The following is a 14403-nucleotide window of genomic DNA, read 5'->3' as shown; positions in this document are numbered from 1 at the left end:
CGACGAGGGAGATGCTCAGAGCCAGATGTGCGTGGTAGTCAGGGTGTGGTCTGGGTGGGGGTCTGCATGAGGGAATAACCGAAGCCGTGAGTCAGGCCTCGGAGCGTTGCCAAAAAGGTCTGACGGCCGTATGTTGCAGTGTGCGGCCTGCAAGATGAGGACTTCTCAGATTGAGATGTAAATAGCTGCATTTGAATGTATGTAGAGATTATTACAGATGTTTGCAGACAGCAGAATGAAAATCAACCGGTACCGCATGGATGCTTTTTACTCCACAATGAAGATATTTATAATTATCTTTCCACGCTAACAAATGTGTTCCTCCGTGACAACATGGACTAAGTTTAACAAATGCAGCATGTGCTCACACACTATGATTATAGTGGCTTTGCATCACGTTGAGCTCATCCTCTGTTATCTTAGCCTCATTCAAAAAAAAGTTTAAGGTGGTATGAATAAAGATCCGATTTTATGTCTGCATCTGTATTTGTGAGACAAAAAGTCTGATCCAGCTTTATTAAACCTGAAGGGAGTTAGCTGCTCTGAGTTGCTAACTCCTGCCCCTTAGTGGTGAAAACAGGTCGTTGCACCTGAAGGCCAAAATGGAAGCAGGAAGTAGTCGGAGCCCCTTTAACCTTTAATGTACATTCAGTCCAGATTAAAATTCCTTTGTACCATAACTCAGTAGTAGTAAAACTATGCAGTGTATCTATGACATCACCCTCATTTGGACCGAAAAATCGGCTCTGAACCGTGGAGACGGTTGTGGATTTCTGAACACATTGACTGTCGCCCAAACTAATTTGCACAAGTGTAATCTCAAATTCAGATTTGACCCAGCACCTCATATTAAAAGAGGCTTTCAGTGAAGTGTGAAATTGGTAAAGACCTTAATTTTGGTGAAAAGATCCAACTACCACAAACGTGCAGCTTTTTCTTAAAGTTAATACAGCAACAAGTGACGTGACACAGTGTCCAGGAAAACAAAATTAAAAAAAACCTGCTCCACTTTCAGGAGGACGGTTTGGGATTCTCGGTGTCACAAACGTCCAACTAGAGCTCCGATGCTTCTGAGAGAAGTGCAAAAGAAGTTATTTATTTGGCTACGTGTTACTGAAACACACCGACGCTGGAGAACCAAGAACGTTTGTGGACAAATTCTCTACATTGCACGTGGGAAAGCAAATATAACATCTATAAAGTGTTAACTTATACCACACGTTAAACTGAATGCAGAGCCAGTGTTTTATTCTGTCCCCCATTAAAAAGGAAACAAGGCTACATGTGTGCAAAAACAAACCCTTTCACATTTACAAAAAGGACATAAAGAGCCCGACAGTTAGTGTGTGTGATGCATGGAAAGTCAATCAACCTCAGAATAACAAAATCCTTGCAAAAATAACTTCAGAAATCAGCTCTTCGGTTAACGACACAGGAGATGATGAAACCTGGACCCGATGAAAGGAAACCCCGTGTGATGAAACCCACAACCAGGAAACATCTGCACCGCCAATCTGAGAGTTAAAGACACACGACGAAGCTCGGCGGAAATAATTTATATTCAATATCATAATCACATAAGCATCAATAATTCATATAAAAAAAACTCTTTAAAATAAAACTTTTCAGCATCTGTGATCGACGTCCCAAAAACAAACAAAGAGTCTTACAGGAGGTGGAGAAAACAAACACACCTGGCAGTGTAACTAAACCCGGAGCGATCGCTTCCTGTGAAGCTGATGATGAGATTTGAGGCGTGTTGTTGTTGTTCTGGGTCGCATTAGATCGTCAGCTGTTCCTGTTATTTTGTCCACCTCCCGCTCACACCATCAAGTACAAGATCTGCTGCTCAGTTACTAAAAATATCAACAGAATAAAACTCAGCCCCCACAAATAAACACGTTCACTGCTCAACAAAGTGTCTTAAATTCCCTTTTAAACACACACACACACACACACACACACACACACACACACACACACACACACACACACACACACACACCTCAAGCGTACATTCAAAAATCTTGAATCACAGAAATCCTCGTCGATCCGTCTGAAGCGACCTCGAGCTCCACGTCTGACGAGGCCCGTGTGCTACATGTACTGGTGTTACTGTTTCAAGACCCACAATAAGGAGGGACTTGAACAAAAATGGGTAAAATGTTCAAGCTGTGTACAATTCTCGAATGAAAACATTAGCAAAATAGTTGTTTTATTTTTAATGGGATTCAAATAGAGGAGGGGAGGAGGAGGAGGTGAAGTCATTCAACTCTTAATTGACTTCTGTCTAGTTGAGTTGACAGAACTCACCACTGCCTCCAGGATTCACACAAAGTCCAGCATAGAGGGGCTCAGTGAACGTGGTCTGGACTCTGTGGAGGAGAGTCATGGTCTTAGAGACGCTGTAGAAGGACAGAATACCTGCTCTGTGATCCAGGAACACTCCTACTCTGGAGGACGGAGGACCTGAGACGGGAGTTTCAACTAAGTTGTATAAGAACGTATATCTGTTGTTGATACAATATAACGACCAGGATTTGTCATTGAATCCAAACATACAGTCTCCTGTTCTACTGATACTCTTGTATGCGACTGCTACACCAACTTCACCTCCTCTCCTCTCCACCTCCCAGTAACAACGGCCAGTCAGACTTTCTCTACTCAGGACCTGAAGACTTCCAGTGAATCTGTCTGGGTGACTAGAATAAGACTGCTGTTGAGTCATTAATGTTGCTTTTCTGTTCCCCTCAGATAATAACAGAGGTGTGTTTGCTGTGTTTGGATCCAGTGTGATTTCACGGGAATATTTCAAGAATCCAGCTCTGGTCTTGGGTTCTGGTTGTGGCAGTGAAACATCCACTTCAGTCCCTGCCAGTGAGACGTTTGTCCATCTGTGTGTCAGAACTTCCTGTAGTCCATCTCTGACTTCTGACAGCGCCGCCGTCACGTCCTCAAAGTAGCGGCGAGGAGGACGGGCGTTGATGCTGGATGAGTGTGTGGACTCACTGAGTGGTGACAGTGACGGGTAGTCGTGTAGAAACTGGTTGTGATCCTCTGTGTGTGAGAGCTTCTCCAGCTCAGCGTCTCTCCTCTTCAGCTCACTGATCTCCTGCTGCAGCTTCTCCTGAAGCTCTCCGACTCGACTCACTTCAGTTTCCTGCTGGGATCTGACCTGCTGCTTCACGTCAGAGCGTCTTCTCTCCATGAGACGGATCAGCTCAGTGAACATCTCCTCACTGTCCTCCACTGCTTTATCAGCAGAGTGGTTGATGGCCTCCACCTCCTGGTGGAGCAGCTTCACATCTTTGTCTCTGTCCTGGATTCTCTGCTGGATGTTTAGTCGACTCCCCTCCAGCTCTCTCTGCCTCTCGGTCCTTTCTGCTGCAGCTGAGACTGTGTCGTGGCCTTTATGTTCGTCCACAGAGCAGAGATAACAGATAGACTGCTGATCAGTACGGCAGAACATCTTCATCACCTCATCGTGACGAGAGCACATGTTCTCCTGGAGCTTGTTGGAGGGCTCCACCAGCCGGTGTTTCTTAAACGCTGCTGATTCATGATGAGGCTGGAGGTGTTTCTCACAGTAAGAGGCCAGACACACCAGACAGGACTTGAGGGCTTTCAGTTTCCTCCCAGTGCAGGAATCACAGGCCACATCTTCAGGTCCAGCATAGCAGAGACCAGCAGGAGCAGCTTGGAGTCCAGTCTTCTTCAGCTCCTCCACCAGATCTGCCAACATGGTGTTTTTCAGCAGGACAGGCCTCGGTATGAAGGTCTGTCTACACTGAGGGCAGCTGTAGATCTCCTTCTCATCCCAGAAGCTTCCAATACACTTCATGCAGTAGTTGTGTCCACAGGGAATAATCACCGGATCCTTCAGTAGATCCAGACAGATGGAACAAGAGAAGGTTTCCCGGTCCAGCTGAACTCCTTTCTGCGCCATTTCACCTCTCAGCGACGACGACTGTCTGAGTTTCACTTAGTGAGAAGTGAAACTGGTCTGAGGTCTGATCTCAACAACACTGTGTGTGTGCAGTGAAGGTGGCCTGTCAGCTGCTGCACTTCACCGCCATGTTGGTTACACCCGTCCACACACAATAGATCTGAAGGGGAGGGAACAAGGAAGTGTGTGTGTGTGTGTGTGTGTGTGTGTGAGAGAGAGAGAGAGAGAGAGAGAGAGAGAGATTTTTTTGATTTTTACAAAACAAACTTTATTTACAATATTCATATATACATATACATACAATATTCATCAATATCTCAACAGAGAAAATGCAATGCATCAATAAAGTGCTATTTGCGCATAAGGTTAATAAAAAGAGGAGTTTATCTGATAAAAAACTGTACAAATACTAAATCATCATTTTTGACAGAGCAGATAAAATCACCGAAGCACCACCGCCATTTACAATTTTCCACATCCCCAATGGTCTTATAAAACTTAAACTCTAGACATATTCTTGACTTAATGTTACAGAGAAACACAGGAAGGGCCTCATGCCCCGCTCTTTCTTCTACCTTGTTTCTCCGACTGATGTAGACTGCCATTTTTGCTTCTCCTAATAGGAAGTTTATCAGCTGCCATTTGACACAATCTGTCTTTTTCTATCCTGCACCAAAAATAAAAACTCTCTCTGAAAAAAACACATTAAAAGAGCTAAAAACCAACGTTAAAAAAGAAAAAAAGCTTGTGAGTCTCAGGCATTCAGTAAAAACATGGAAAACTGTCTCTCTTAGGCCACAGAAAGGACATTGGTTTGAAACGGCAGGATTTAAAACTGAGACAAAGGCATTTGAGGCGATGGCACCATGAAGTACCCTCCACTGGAGGTCAGCTGTCCGTTTTTTAAGGGGAGGCTTGTATAAAACCCTCCACTGCGGGCAGGCCCCGTCCCACCCCGCTCTGTTGCTCCAAGCTGTGGGGGGCCTACTTTCCAGTCCTGTCCTGTTGACTGATTTGACAATGTTGGTATACAGCGTTGCCTTGTCGGCTCTGTGCAGGCTGAGCTTGCCCGGGCTAGTGACAGTTAACAGGGGTCCAGTCTCTTCTCCAAACTCTGGGCTCAGGTAGATCTCAGGGAAAGGGTCCGTGGGGTCTGGCATGACCTCTCCCTGACCAAACTGTATGAGGAGGTTCCTCTCCATCCCACAGAGCTTGTGCCTCCAGAGCTCCAGCAGCTTCTGGGCCACCCTGACAGAGTGGATGCCCAGGATGTGGCCCAGGGCCCCGGCCCCTGTCAGCTCCGGCCCTGCAGCCTCCACCAGCTGCTGCAGGCTCACAGTCTTTGAGTTGGACAGCTTTGTCACCAGCCCGGGCGTCAAGCTACAAACGTCCAGCCTGCTCCCGTGTATCAGAGGCTCCTTTAATAACCAGTGCAGAGAGTTAGTATTTTCACACATTTTATGATTAAAAAGGGCCCATGACTTAAAAACGCCCTGATAAAAAGGAGGAAACCCATTTAGTTTTAAAATCTTAGAATCAGTTAAAAACAGAGCAGTATCCAGCCCCAGTTTACTCACATGTCTGAGGATACAGCTGGTCACATTCCTCCATACCAAACGGACGGCCCTGTCAGAAACCTTTGTATGAATTGAAGCCTGAAAGTGGCCGTTCTGCTGGCCAGGTGGATGAGGCCCTGTCCCCCCTCCTCTCTTGGTAAATATAGCACCCCCTGTGGCACCCAGTGCAGACCCCCCCAAAAGAAATCAACTATTTTTTTCTGTATTTCAGCCAGTAGGCCAGAGGGGGGGTCTATACACGACAGACGATGCCACAGGAGGGATGCACCAAGATTATTTAAGATTAAAACTCTACCTCTGTATGACATTTGAGGGAGCAGCCATTTCCATTTTTTTTATTTTACTCTCTACTCTTTCTAGGACGGTCTCCCAGTTTCTCAGCACCACAGCCTCATTCCCGAGAAACACCCCAAGATATTTCAGCCCGTCTTTTTTCCAGGCAAGGCTCTGGGGGAGAACCGGGAGACCGTCAGCCCATTCACCAACAGCGAGGGCTTCGCTCTTTTTCCAGTTCACCCTCGCTGCTGATAAAATAGTGAAATTGTTTACAATATTTTCTAAAATGTCTCACCCTGATTTTTAATAAAAACAATGAGGTCATCAGCGTAGGCTGATAAAACAATGCTTCCATTAAAACCAGGTAAAATTAGACCTTCAATATTAAACCGTATTTTGTTGAGGAGGGGTTCCAGGGAGAGCGCGTAGAGCATGTCAGACAGAGCACAGCCCTGCCGAACGCCTCTACATGCTCTAAAAGGAGCACACAGACTACCGTTTATCTTCAGCACACTCTCAACCCCACTGTACAACACCTTGATCTTAGCTATGAAACCAGCACTGAACCCAAACTTCTCCATAACTTTCCAGAGGAAATTGTGTTCAACGCGGTCAAAAGCCTTTTCCTGGTCTAGACAAATCAGACCAGTGTTACTGCCCAATGAGCTGGAGACGTCCAAAACATCCTGAATGAGGTGGACATTGTCCACCATGGACCTGCCGGGCACACAGTAGGTCTGGTCCCGATGGATGACCTGCTCCATAGCTTTCCCCAGCCTGGAGGCAAAGAGTTTGGACAGAAGTTTGTAATCCACACACAACAAAGACACAGGGCGCTAGTTTTTGATTTCTTGCAGGTTACCTTTTTTTGGTAGGAGAGTGATAACTGCTCTGCGGCAGGAAGTGGGCATGGAGCCAGAGGCCAGACTTTCATTAAAAACATCTAAAAGATCATTTGCAAAGATGTCCCAGAAGGCTTTATAAAACTCGACTGTGAGGCCGTCGATGCCGGGAGCCCGCCGCCCTTGCATGCCCTGCAGGGCAGCGTGTAGCTCCTGCATCTGCAGCGGCCCCTCGAGACAGGTGTTGGTCTCCTGAGAGACCCGAGGCAGTCCACCAGTGAACTCCTCCAGTAGAGCGTCCTGCTCCTCATATTCGCTTGTGTAGAGGGAGGTATAAAACTCCACCGCACGCCTTCGGATCTGGCTTGGCTCCACGATCTCCTGCCCTGTGTCTGAAAGCAGTGTGTGGATTACTCGCCCCTGCCCATTCTTTCTCTCCAGGCCGAAGAAATAACTAGAGGGGACATCCATCTCTTCGATGGCTTGAAACCGGGACCTGACCAGTGCGCCCTGTGCTCTACTTTCCAGCAGGTCAGCTAAAGCTAGCTTTTTGACTTTGAGGACTTCAATATGTTCTCGATCTCCTGTGGATTCACTTCAATTCTCAAGTTCCACTATATCTATCTCCAGGTCCTTCATAGATCTAGTGATGTCCCAAGACCCAAGAATGATCAGTAAAAATAGCTGGGGTAATTGTGCATGATTTATAAATATTAAAGTGATGCTTAAAACAATAAAAACGATCTAGTCTGGCTGAGGAGATCCTGCTCTCTCTAAGGTGGGACCATGTGTACTGTCGGCAGTCTGCGTGCATCCTCCTCCACACATCCACCAGGCCATGAGCAGAGACCAACCGCCTCAGAGCATGCTGGGATGCTGGATGTGGCTCTGCATGGTTTCGGTCTAAACCCTCATTTTCAGTACAATTAAAATCCCCACCCAAGAATAAAAAATCCTCCGTGGCACAGCCGTTTAAAACATCATTTACTTTTTCTAAAAAAACCTTCCTCTCTGCACCGATTGTTGGAGCATACACATTAATAAAAACAGCTGTAAAATTGTCAAATCGAGCTTTGACTAAAAGTAGCCTCCCCTCGATAAAGTTAATACAGCAACAAGTGACGTGACACAGTGTCCAGGAAAACAAAATTAAAAAAAACCTGCTCCACTTTCAGGAGGACGGTTTGGGATTCTCGGTGTCACAAACGTCCAACTAGAGCTCCGATGCTTCTGAGAGAAGTGCAAAAGAAGTTATTTATTTGGCTACGTGTTACTGAAACACACCGACGCTGGAGAACCAAGAACGTTTGTGGACAAATTCTCTACATTGCACGTGGGAAAGCAAATATAAAATCTATAAAGTGTTAACTTATACCACACGTTAAACTGAATGCAGAGCCAGTGTTTTATTCTGTCCCCCATTAAAAAGGAAACAAGGCTACATGTGTGCAAAAACAAACCCTTTCACATTTACAAAAAGGACACAAAGAGCCCGACAGTTAGTGTGTGTGATGCATGGAAAGTCAATCAACCTCAGAATAACAAAATCCTTGCAAAAATAACTTCAGAAATCAGCTCTTCGGTTAACGACACAGGAGGTGATGAAACCTGGACCCGATGAAAGGAAACCCCGTGTGATGAAACCCACAACCAGGAAACATCTGCACCGCCAATCTGAGAGTTAAAGACACACGACGAAGCTCGGGGGAAATCATTTATATTCAATATCATAATCACATAAGCATCAATAATTCATATAAAAAAACCTCTTTAAAATAAAACTTTTCAGCATCTGTGATCGACGTCCCAAAAACAAAGAGTCTTACAGGAGGTGGAGAAAACAAACACACCTGGCAGTGTAACTAAACCCGGAGCGATCGCTTCCTGTGAAGCTGATGATGAGATTTGAGGCGTGTTGTTGTTGTTCTGGGTCGCATTAGATCGTCAGCTGTTCCTGTTATTTTGTCCACCTCCCGCTCACACCATCAAGTACAAGATCTGCTGCTCAGTTACTAAAAATATCAACAGAATAAAACTCAGCCCCCACAAATAAACACGTTCACTGCTCAACAAAGTGTCTTAAATTCCCTTTTAACCACACACACACACACACACACACACACACACACACACACACACACACACACACACACACACACACACACACACACACACACACCTCTCAAGCGTACATTAAAAAATCTTGAATCAAAGAAATCCTTGTCGATCCGTCTGAAGCGACCTCGAGCTCCACGTCTGACGAGGCCCGTGTGCTACATGTACTGGTGTTACTGGTGTTACTGGTGTTACTGTTTCAAGACCCACAATAAGGAGGGACTTGAACAAAAATGGTAAAATGTTCAAGCTGTGTACCATTCTCGAATGAAAACATTAGCAAAACAGTTATTTTATTTTTAATGGGATTCAAATAGAGGAGAGAAGGAGGCGGAGAGGAGAAGGACAAGAGGAGGAGGAGGAGGAGGAGGAGGAGGAGGAGGAGGAGGAGGAGGGAGAAGAAGAAGGAGGTGAAGTCATTCAACTCTTAAATGCCTTCTGTCTAGTTGAGTTGACAGAACTCACCACTGCCTCCACAATAAACATAAAGTCCAGCATAGACGGGCTCAGTGAACGTGGTCTGGACTCTGTGGAGGAGAGTCATGGTCTCAGAGACGCTGTAGAAGGACAGAATACCTGCTCTGTGATCCAGGAACACTCCTACTCTGGAGGACGGAGGACATGAGACGGGAGTTTCAACAAAGTTGTAGAAGAACGTATATCTGTTGTTGAAACAATATAACGACCAGGATTTGTCATTGAATCCAAACCTACATTGATTCCTGTCTCCTGTTCTACTGATACTCTTGTATGCGACTGCTACACCAACTTTACCTCCTCCTCTCCTCTCCACCTCCCAGTAACAACGGCCAGTCAGACTTTCTCTACTCAGGACCTGATAACGTCTAGTGAATCTGTCTGGGTGACTAGAATAAGACTGCTGTTGAGTCATTAATGTTGCTTTTCTGTTCCCCTCAGATAATAACAGATATGTGTCTGCTGTGTTTGGATCCACTGTGATTTCACGGGAATATTTCAAGAATCCAGCTCTGGTCTTGGGTTCTGGTTGTGGCAGTGAAACATCCACTTCAGTCCCTGCCAGTGAGACGTTTGTCCATCTGTGTGTCAGAACTTCCTGTAGTCCATCTCTGACTTCTGACAGCGCCGCCGTCACGTCCTCAAAGTAGCGGCGAGGAGGACGGGCGTTGATGCTGGATGAGTGTGTGGACTCACTGAGTGGTGACAGTGACAGGTAGTCGTGTAGAAACTGGTTGTGATCCTCTGTGTGTGAGAGCTTCTCCAGCTCAGCGTCTCTCCTCTTCAGCTCACTGATCTCCTGCTGCAGCTTCTCCTGAAGCTCTCCGACTCGACTCACTTCAGTTTCCTGCTGGGATCTGACCTGCTGCTTCACGTCAGAGCGTCTTCTCTCCATGAGACGGATCAGCTCAGTGAACATCTCCTCACCGTCCTCCACTGCTTTATCAGCAGAGTGGTTGATGGCCTCCACCTCCTGGTGGAGCAGCTTCACATCTTTGTCTCTGTCCTGGATTCTCTGCTGGATGTTTAGTCGACTCCCCTCCAGCTCTCTCTGCCTCTCGGTCCTTTCTGCTGCAGCTGAGACTGTGTCGTGGCCTTTATGTTCGTCCACAGAGCAGAGATAACAGATAGACTGCTGATCAGTACGGCAGAACATCTTCATCACCTCATCATGACGAGAGCACATGTTCTCCTGGAGCTTGTTGGAGGGCTCCACCAGCCGGTGTTTCTTAAATGCTGCTGATTCATGATGAGGCTGGAGGTGTTTCTCACAGTAAGAGGCCAGACACACCAGACAGGACTTGAGGGCTTTCAGTTTCCTCCCAGTGCAGGAATCACAGGCCACATCTTCAGGTCCAGCATAGCAGAGACCAGCAGGAGCAGCTTGGAGTCCAGTCTTCTTCAGCTCCTCCACCAGATCTGCCAACATGGTGTTTTTCAGCAGGACAGGCCTCGGTATGAAGGTCTGTCTACACTGAGGGCAGCTGTAGATCTCCTTCTCATCCCAGAAGCTTCCAATACACTTCATGCAGTAGTTGTGTCCACAGTGAAGAGCCACCGGATCCTTCAGTAGATCCAGACAGATGGAACAAGAGAAGGTTTCCCGGTCCAGCTGAACTCCTTTCTGCGCCATTTCACCTCTCAGCGACGACGACTGTCTGAGTTTCACTTAGTGAGAAGTGAAACTGGTCTGAGGTCTGATCTCAACAACACTGTGTGTGTGCAGTGAAGGTGGCCTGTCAGCTGCTGCACTTCACCGCCATGTTGGTTACACCCGTCCACACGCAGTAGATCTGAAGGGGAGGGAACAAGGAAGTGTGTGTGTGTGTGTGAGAGAGAGAGAGAGAGAGAGAGAGAGAGAGATTTTTTTGATTTTTACAAAACAAACTTTATTTACAATATTCATATATACATATACATACAATATTCATCAATATCTCAACAGAGAAAATGCAATGCATCAATAAAGTGCTATTTGTGCATAAGGTTAATAAAAAGAGTATCTGATAAAAAACTGTGCAAATACTAAATCATCATTTTTGACAGAGCAGATAAAATCACCGAAGCACCACCGCCGTTTAAAATTTTCCACATCCCCAATGGTCTTATAAAACTTAAACTCTAGACATATTCTTGACTTAAAGGAAAACACCACCGCATTTCCATACTGAACTATGTTCTGCTCTGATCTTAGACGAGGTGATACATACCTCCCTCTCCTCTGTGCGTGCACTCAATGGCTCTTGGGCGCACTCCGCACAGCGCTAATTTGCTAGCATGTAGCTTGTCCTTAGGATCCAAAGGGGGGTGAAGTTAGAAGCGACCAAGCACTTCCACGTTGTCCCTATTTAAATACGGTTACGTGAGTAGTTACACGACCCAAGTTTGGTTACACAAAATGAAACATGCCAATTTTTCTTAGCGGATAACAAGGATAACTATATAGTATGGCGGAATAACAACTGGAAGCACTTCGACGTCGGCGCAGTAATATCATCACTCCGCTCCCCCTCTTACTTCCGTCAATAGAACCTACGTGACCTGCACGCCGTCGCCTGCACTACCTGTAGTAGTTTGTGCACAGTTGAGGAAGCATCAGGTTGTAGTAAGATAGTTTGTGAACAATCAAACATCATGGTTATAACGTGCATCGTACAGGGTTGTGAAAACAAGCAGAAGGTATATAGTCCCGTCATGTTTTGAGTGATGATATTACTGCGCCGACGTCGAAGTGCTTCCAGTTGTTATTCCGCCATACTATATAGTTATCCTTGTTATCCGCTTAGAAAAATTGGCATGTTTCATTTTGTGTAACCAAACTTGGGTCGTGTAACTACTCACGTAACCGTATTTAAATAGGGACAACAGCAGTATCCAGCCCCAGTTTACTCACATGTCTGAGGATACAGCTGGTCACATTCCTCCATACCAAATCAGACGGCCCTGTCAGAAACCTTTGTATGAATTGAAGCCTGAAAGTGGCCGTTCTGCTGGCCAGGTGGATGAGGCCCTGTCCCCCCTCCTCTCTTGGTAAATATAGCACCCCCTGTGGCACCCAGTGCAGACCCCCCCAAAAGAAATCAACTATTTTTTTCTGTATTTCAGCCAGTAGGCCAGAGGGGGGGTCTATACACGACAGACGATGCCACAGGAGGGATGCACCAAGATTATTTAAGATTAAAACTCTACCTCTGTATGACATTTGAGGGAGCAACCATTTCCATTTTTTTATTTTACTCTCTACTCTTTCTAGGACGGTCTCCCAGTTTCTCAGCACCACAGCCTCATTCCCGAGAAACACCCCAAGATATTTCAGCCCGTCTTTTTTCCAGGCAAGGCTCTGGGGGAGAACCGGGAGACCGTCAGCCCATTCACCAACAGCGAGGGCTTCGCTCTTTTTCCAGTTCACCCTCGCTGCTGATAAAATAGTAAAATTGTTTACAATATTTTCTAAAATGTCCATCTTACCCTGATTTTTAATAGAAACAATGAGGTCATCAGCGTAGGCCGATAAAACAATGCTTCCATTAAAACCAGGTAAAATTAGACCTTCAATAATAAAACGTATTTTGTTGAGGAGGGGTTCCAGGGAGAGCGCGTAGAGCATGCCAGACAGAGCACAGCCCTGCCGAACGCCTCTACATGCTCTAAAAGGAGCACACAGACTACCGTTTATCTTCAGCACACTCTCAACCCCACTGTACAACACCTTGATCTTAGCTATGAAACCAGCGCTGAACCCAAACTTCTCCATAGCTTTCCAGAGGAAATTGTGTTCAACGCGGTCAAAAGCCTTTTCCTGGTCTAGACAAATCAGACCAGTGTTACTGCCCAATGAGCTGGAGACGTCCAAAACATCCCGAATGAGGTGGACATTGTCCACCATGGACCTGCCGGGCACACAGTAGGTCTGGTCCCGATGGATGACCTGCTCCATAGCTTTCCCCAGCCTGGAGGCAAAGAGTTTGGACAGAAGTTTGTAATCCACACACAACAAAGACACAGGGCGCTAGTTTTTGATTTCTTGCAGGTTACCTTTTTTTGGTAGGAGAGTGATAACTGCTCTGCGGCAGGAAGTGGGCATGGAGCCAGAGGCCAGACTTTCATTAAAAACATCTAAAAGGTCATTTGCAAAGATGTCCCAGAAGGCTTTTTGAAACTCGACTGTGAGGCCGTCGATGCCGGGAGCCCGCCGCCCTTGCATGCCCTGCAGGGCAGCGTGTAGCTCCTGCATCTGCAGCGGCCCCTCGAGACAGGTGTTGGTCTCCTGAGAGACCTGAGGCAGTCCACCTGTGAACCCCTCCAGTAGAGCGTCCTGCTCCTCATATTCGCTTGTGTAGAGGGAGGTATAAAACTCCACCGCACGCCTTCGGATCTGGCTTGGCTCCACGATCTCCTGCCCTGTGTCTGAAAGCAGTGTGTGGATTACTCGCCCCTGCCCATTCTTTCTCTCCAGGCCGAAGAAATAACTAGAGGGGACATCCATCTCTTCCATGGCTTGAAACCGGGACCTGACCAGTGCACCCTGTGCTTTACTTTCCAGCAGGTCAGCTAAAGCTAGCTTTTTGACTTTGAGGACTTCAATATGTTCTCGATCTCCTGTGGATTCACTTCAATTCTCAAGTTCCACTATATCTATCTCCAGGTCCTTCATAGATCTAGTGATGTCCCAAGACCCAAGAATGATCAGTAAAAATAGCTGGGGTAATTGTGCATGATTTATAAATATTAAAGTGATGCTTAAAACAATAAAAACGATCTAGTCTTGCTGAGGAGATCCTGCTCTCTCTAAGGTGGGACCATGTGTACTGTCGGCAGTCTGCGTGCATCCTCCTCCACACATCCACCAGGCCATGAGCAGAGACCAGCCGCCTCAGAGGATGCTGGGATGCTGGATGTGGCTCTGCATGGTTTCGGTCCAAACCCTCATTTTCAGTACAATTAAAATCCCCACCCAAGAATAAAAAATCCTCCGTGGCACAGCCGTTTAAAACATCACTTACTTTTTCTAAAAAAACCTTCCTCTCTGCACCGATTGTTGGAGCATACACATGAATAAAAACAGCTGTAAAATTGTCAAATGGAGCTTTGACTAAAAGTAGCCTCCCCTCGATAAAATGCTCAACCTCCAGTGAGACTGGAGTAAAAGCCTTGGAGAAGAGGAAGCCTA

The 14403-nt window shown here is 46.3% G+C and overlaps 3 protein-coding genes across 3 annotated transcripts in view; 1 reads left to right on the top strand and 2 right to left on the bottom strand.

The window, feature by feature from the left end:
- The window catches only part of cep131 (centrosomal protein 131), a 232948-nt gene that overhangs the window by 31561 nt on the left and 186984 nt on the right, over window positions 1–14403 (top strand). The gene's annotated exons all lie outside the window — the stretch shown is intronic.
- On the bottom strand, window positions 604–3976 carry LOC311033260 (tripartite motif-containing protein 16-like). Its single transcript, XM_084040543.1, has one exon. It carries the CDS (start codon window positions 3944–3946, stop codon window positions 2291–2293), a length of 1656 nt encoding a protein of 551 aa, XP_083896669.1. The 5' UTR covers window positions 3947–3976; the 3' UTR covers window positions 604–2290.
- Window positions 8028–10866, bottom strand: LOC311033259 (tripartite motif-containing protein 16-like; the record flags this gene model as incomplete). The annotated part of the gene is made up of 1 exon (XM_084040542.1): window positions 8028–10866. The coding sequence occupies one exon, from the start codon at window positions 10864–10866 to the stop codon at window positions 9199–9201; it is 1668 nt and encodes a 555-aa protein (XP_083896668.1). The 3' UTR covers window positions 8028–9198.

This window comes from Eutrigla gurnardus, assembly GCF_963514095.1.
Source record: "Eutrigla gurnardus genome assembly, chromosome: 22".
Lineage (NCBI taxonomy): Eukaryota > Metazoa > Chordata > Actinopteri > Perciformes > Triglidae > Eutrigla > Eutrigla gurnardus.
The sequence above is the reverse complement of the archived record's forward strand: the minus strand, read 5'-3'. Positions and strand labels throughout refer to the sequence as shown.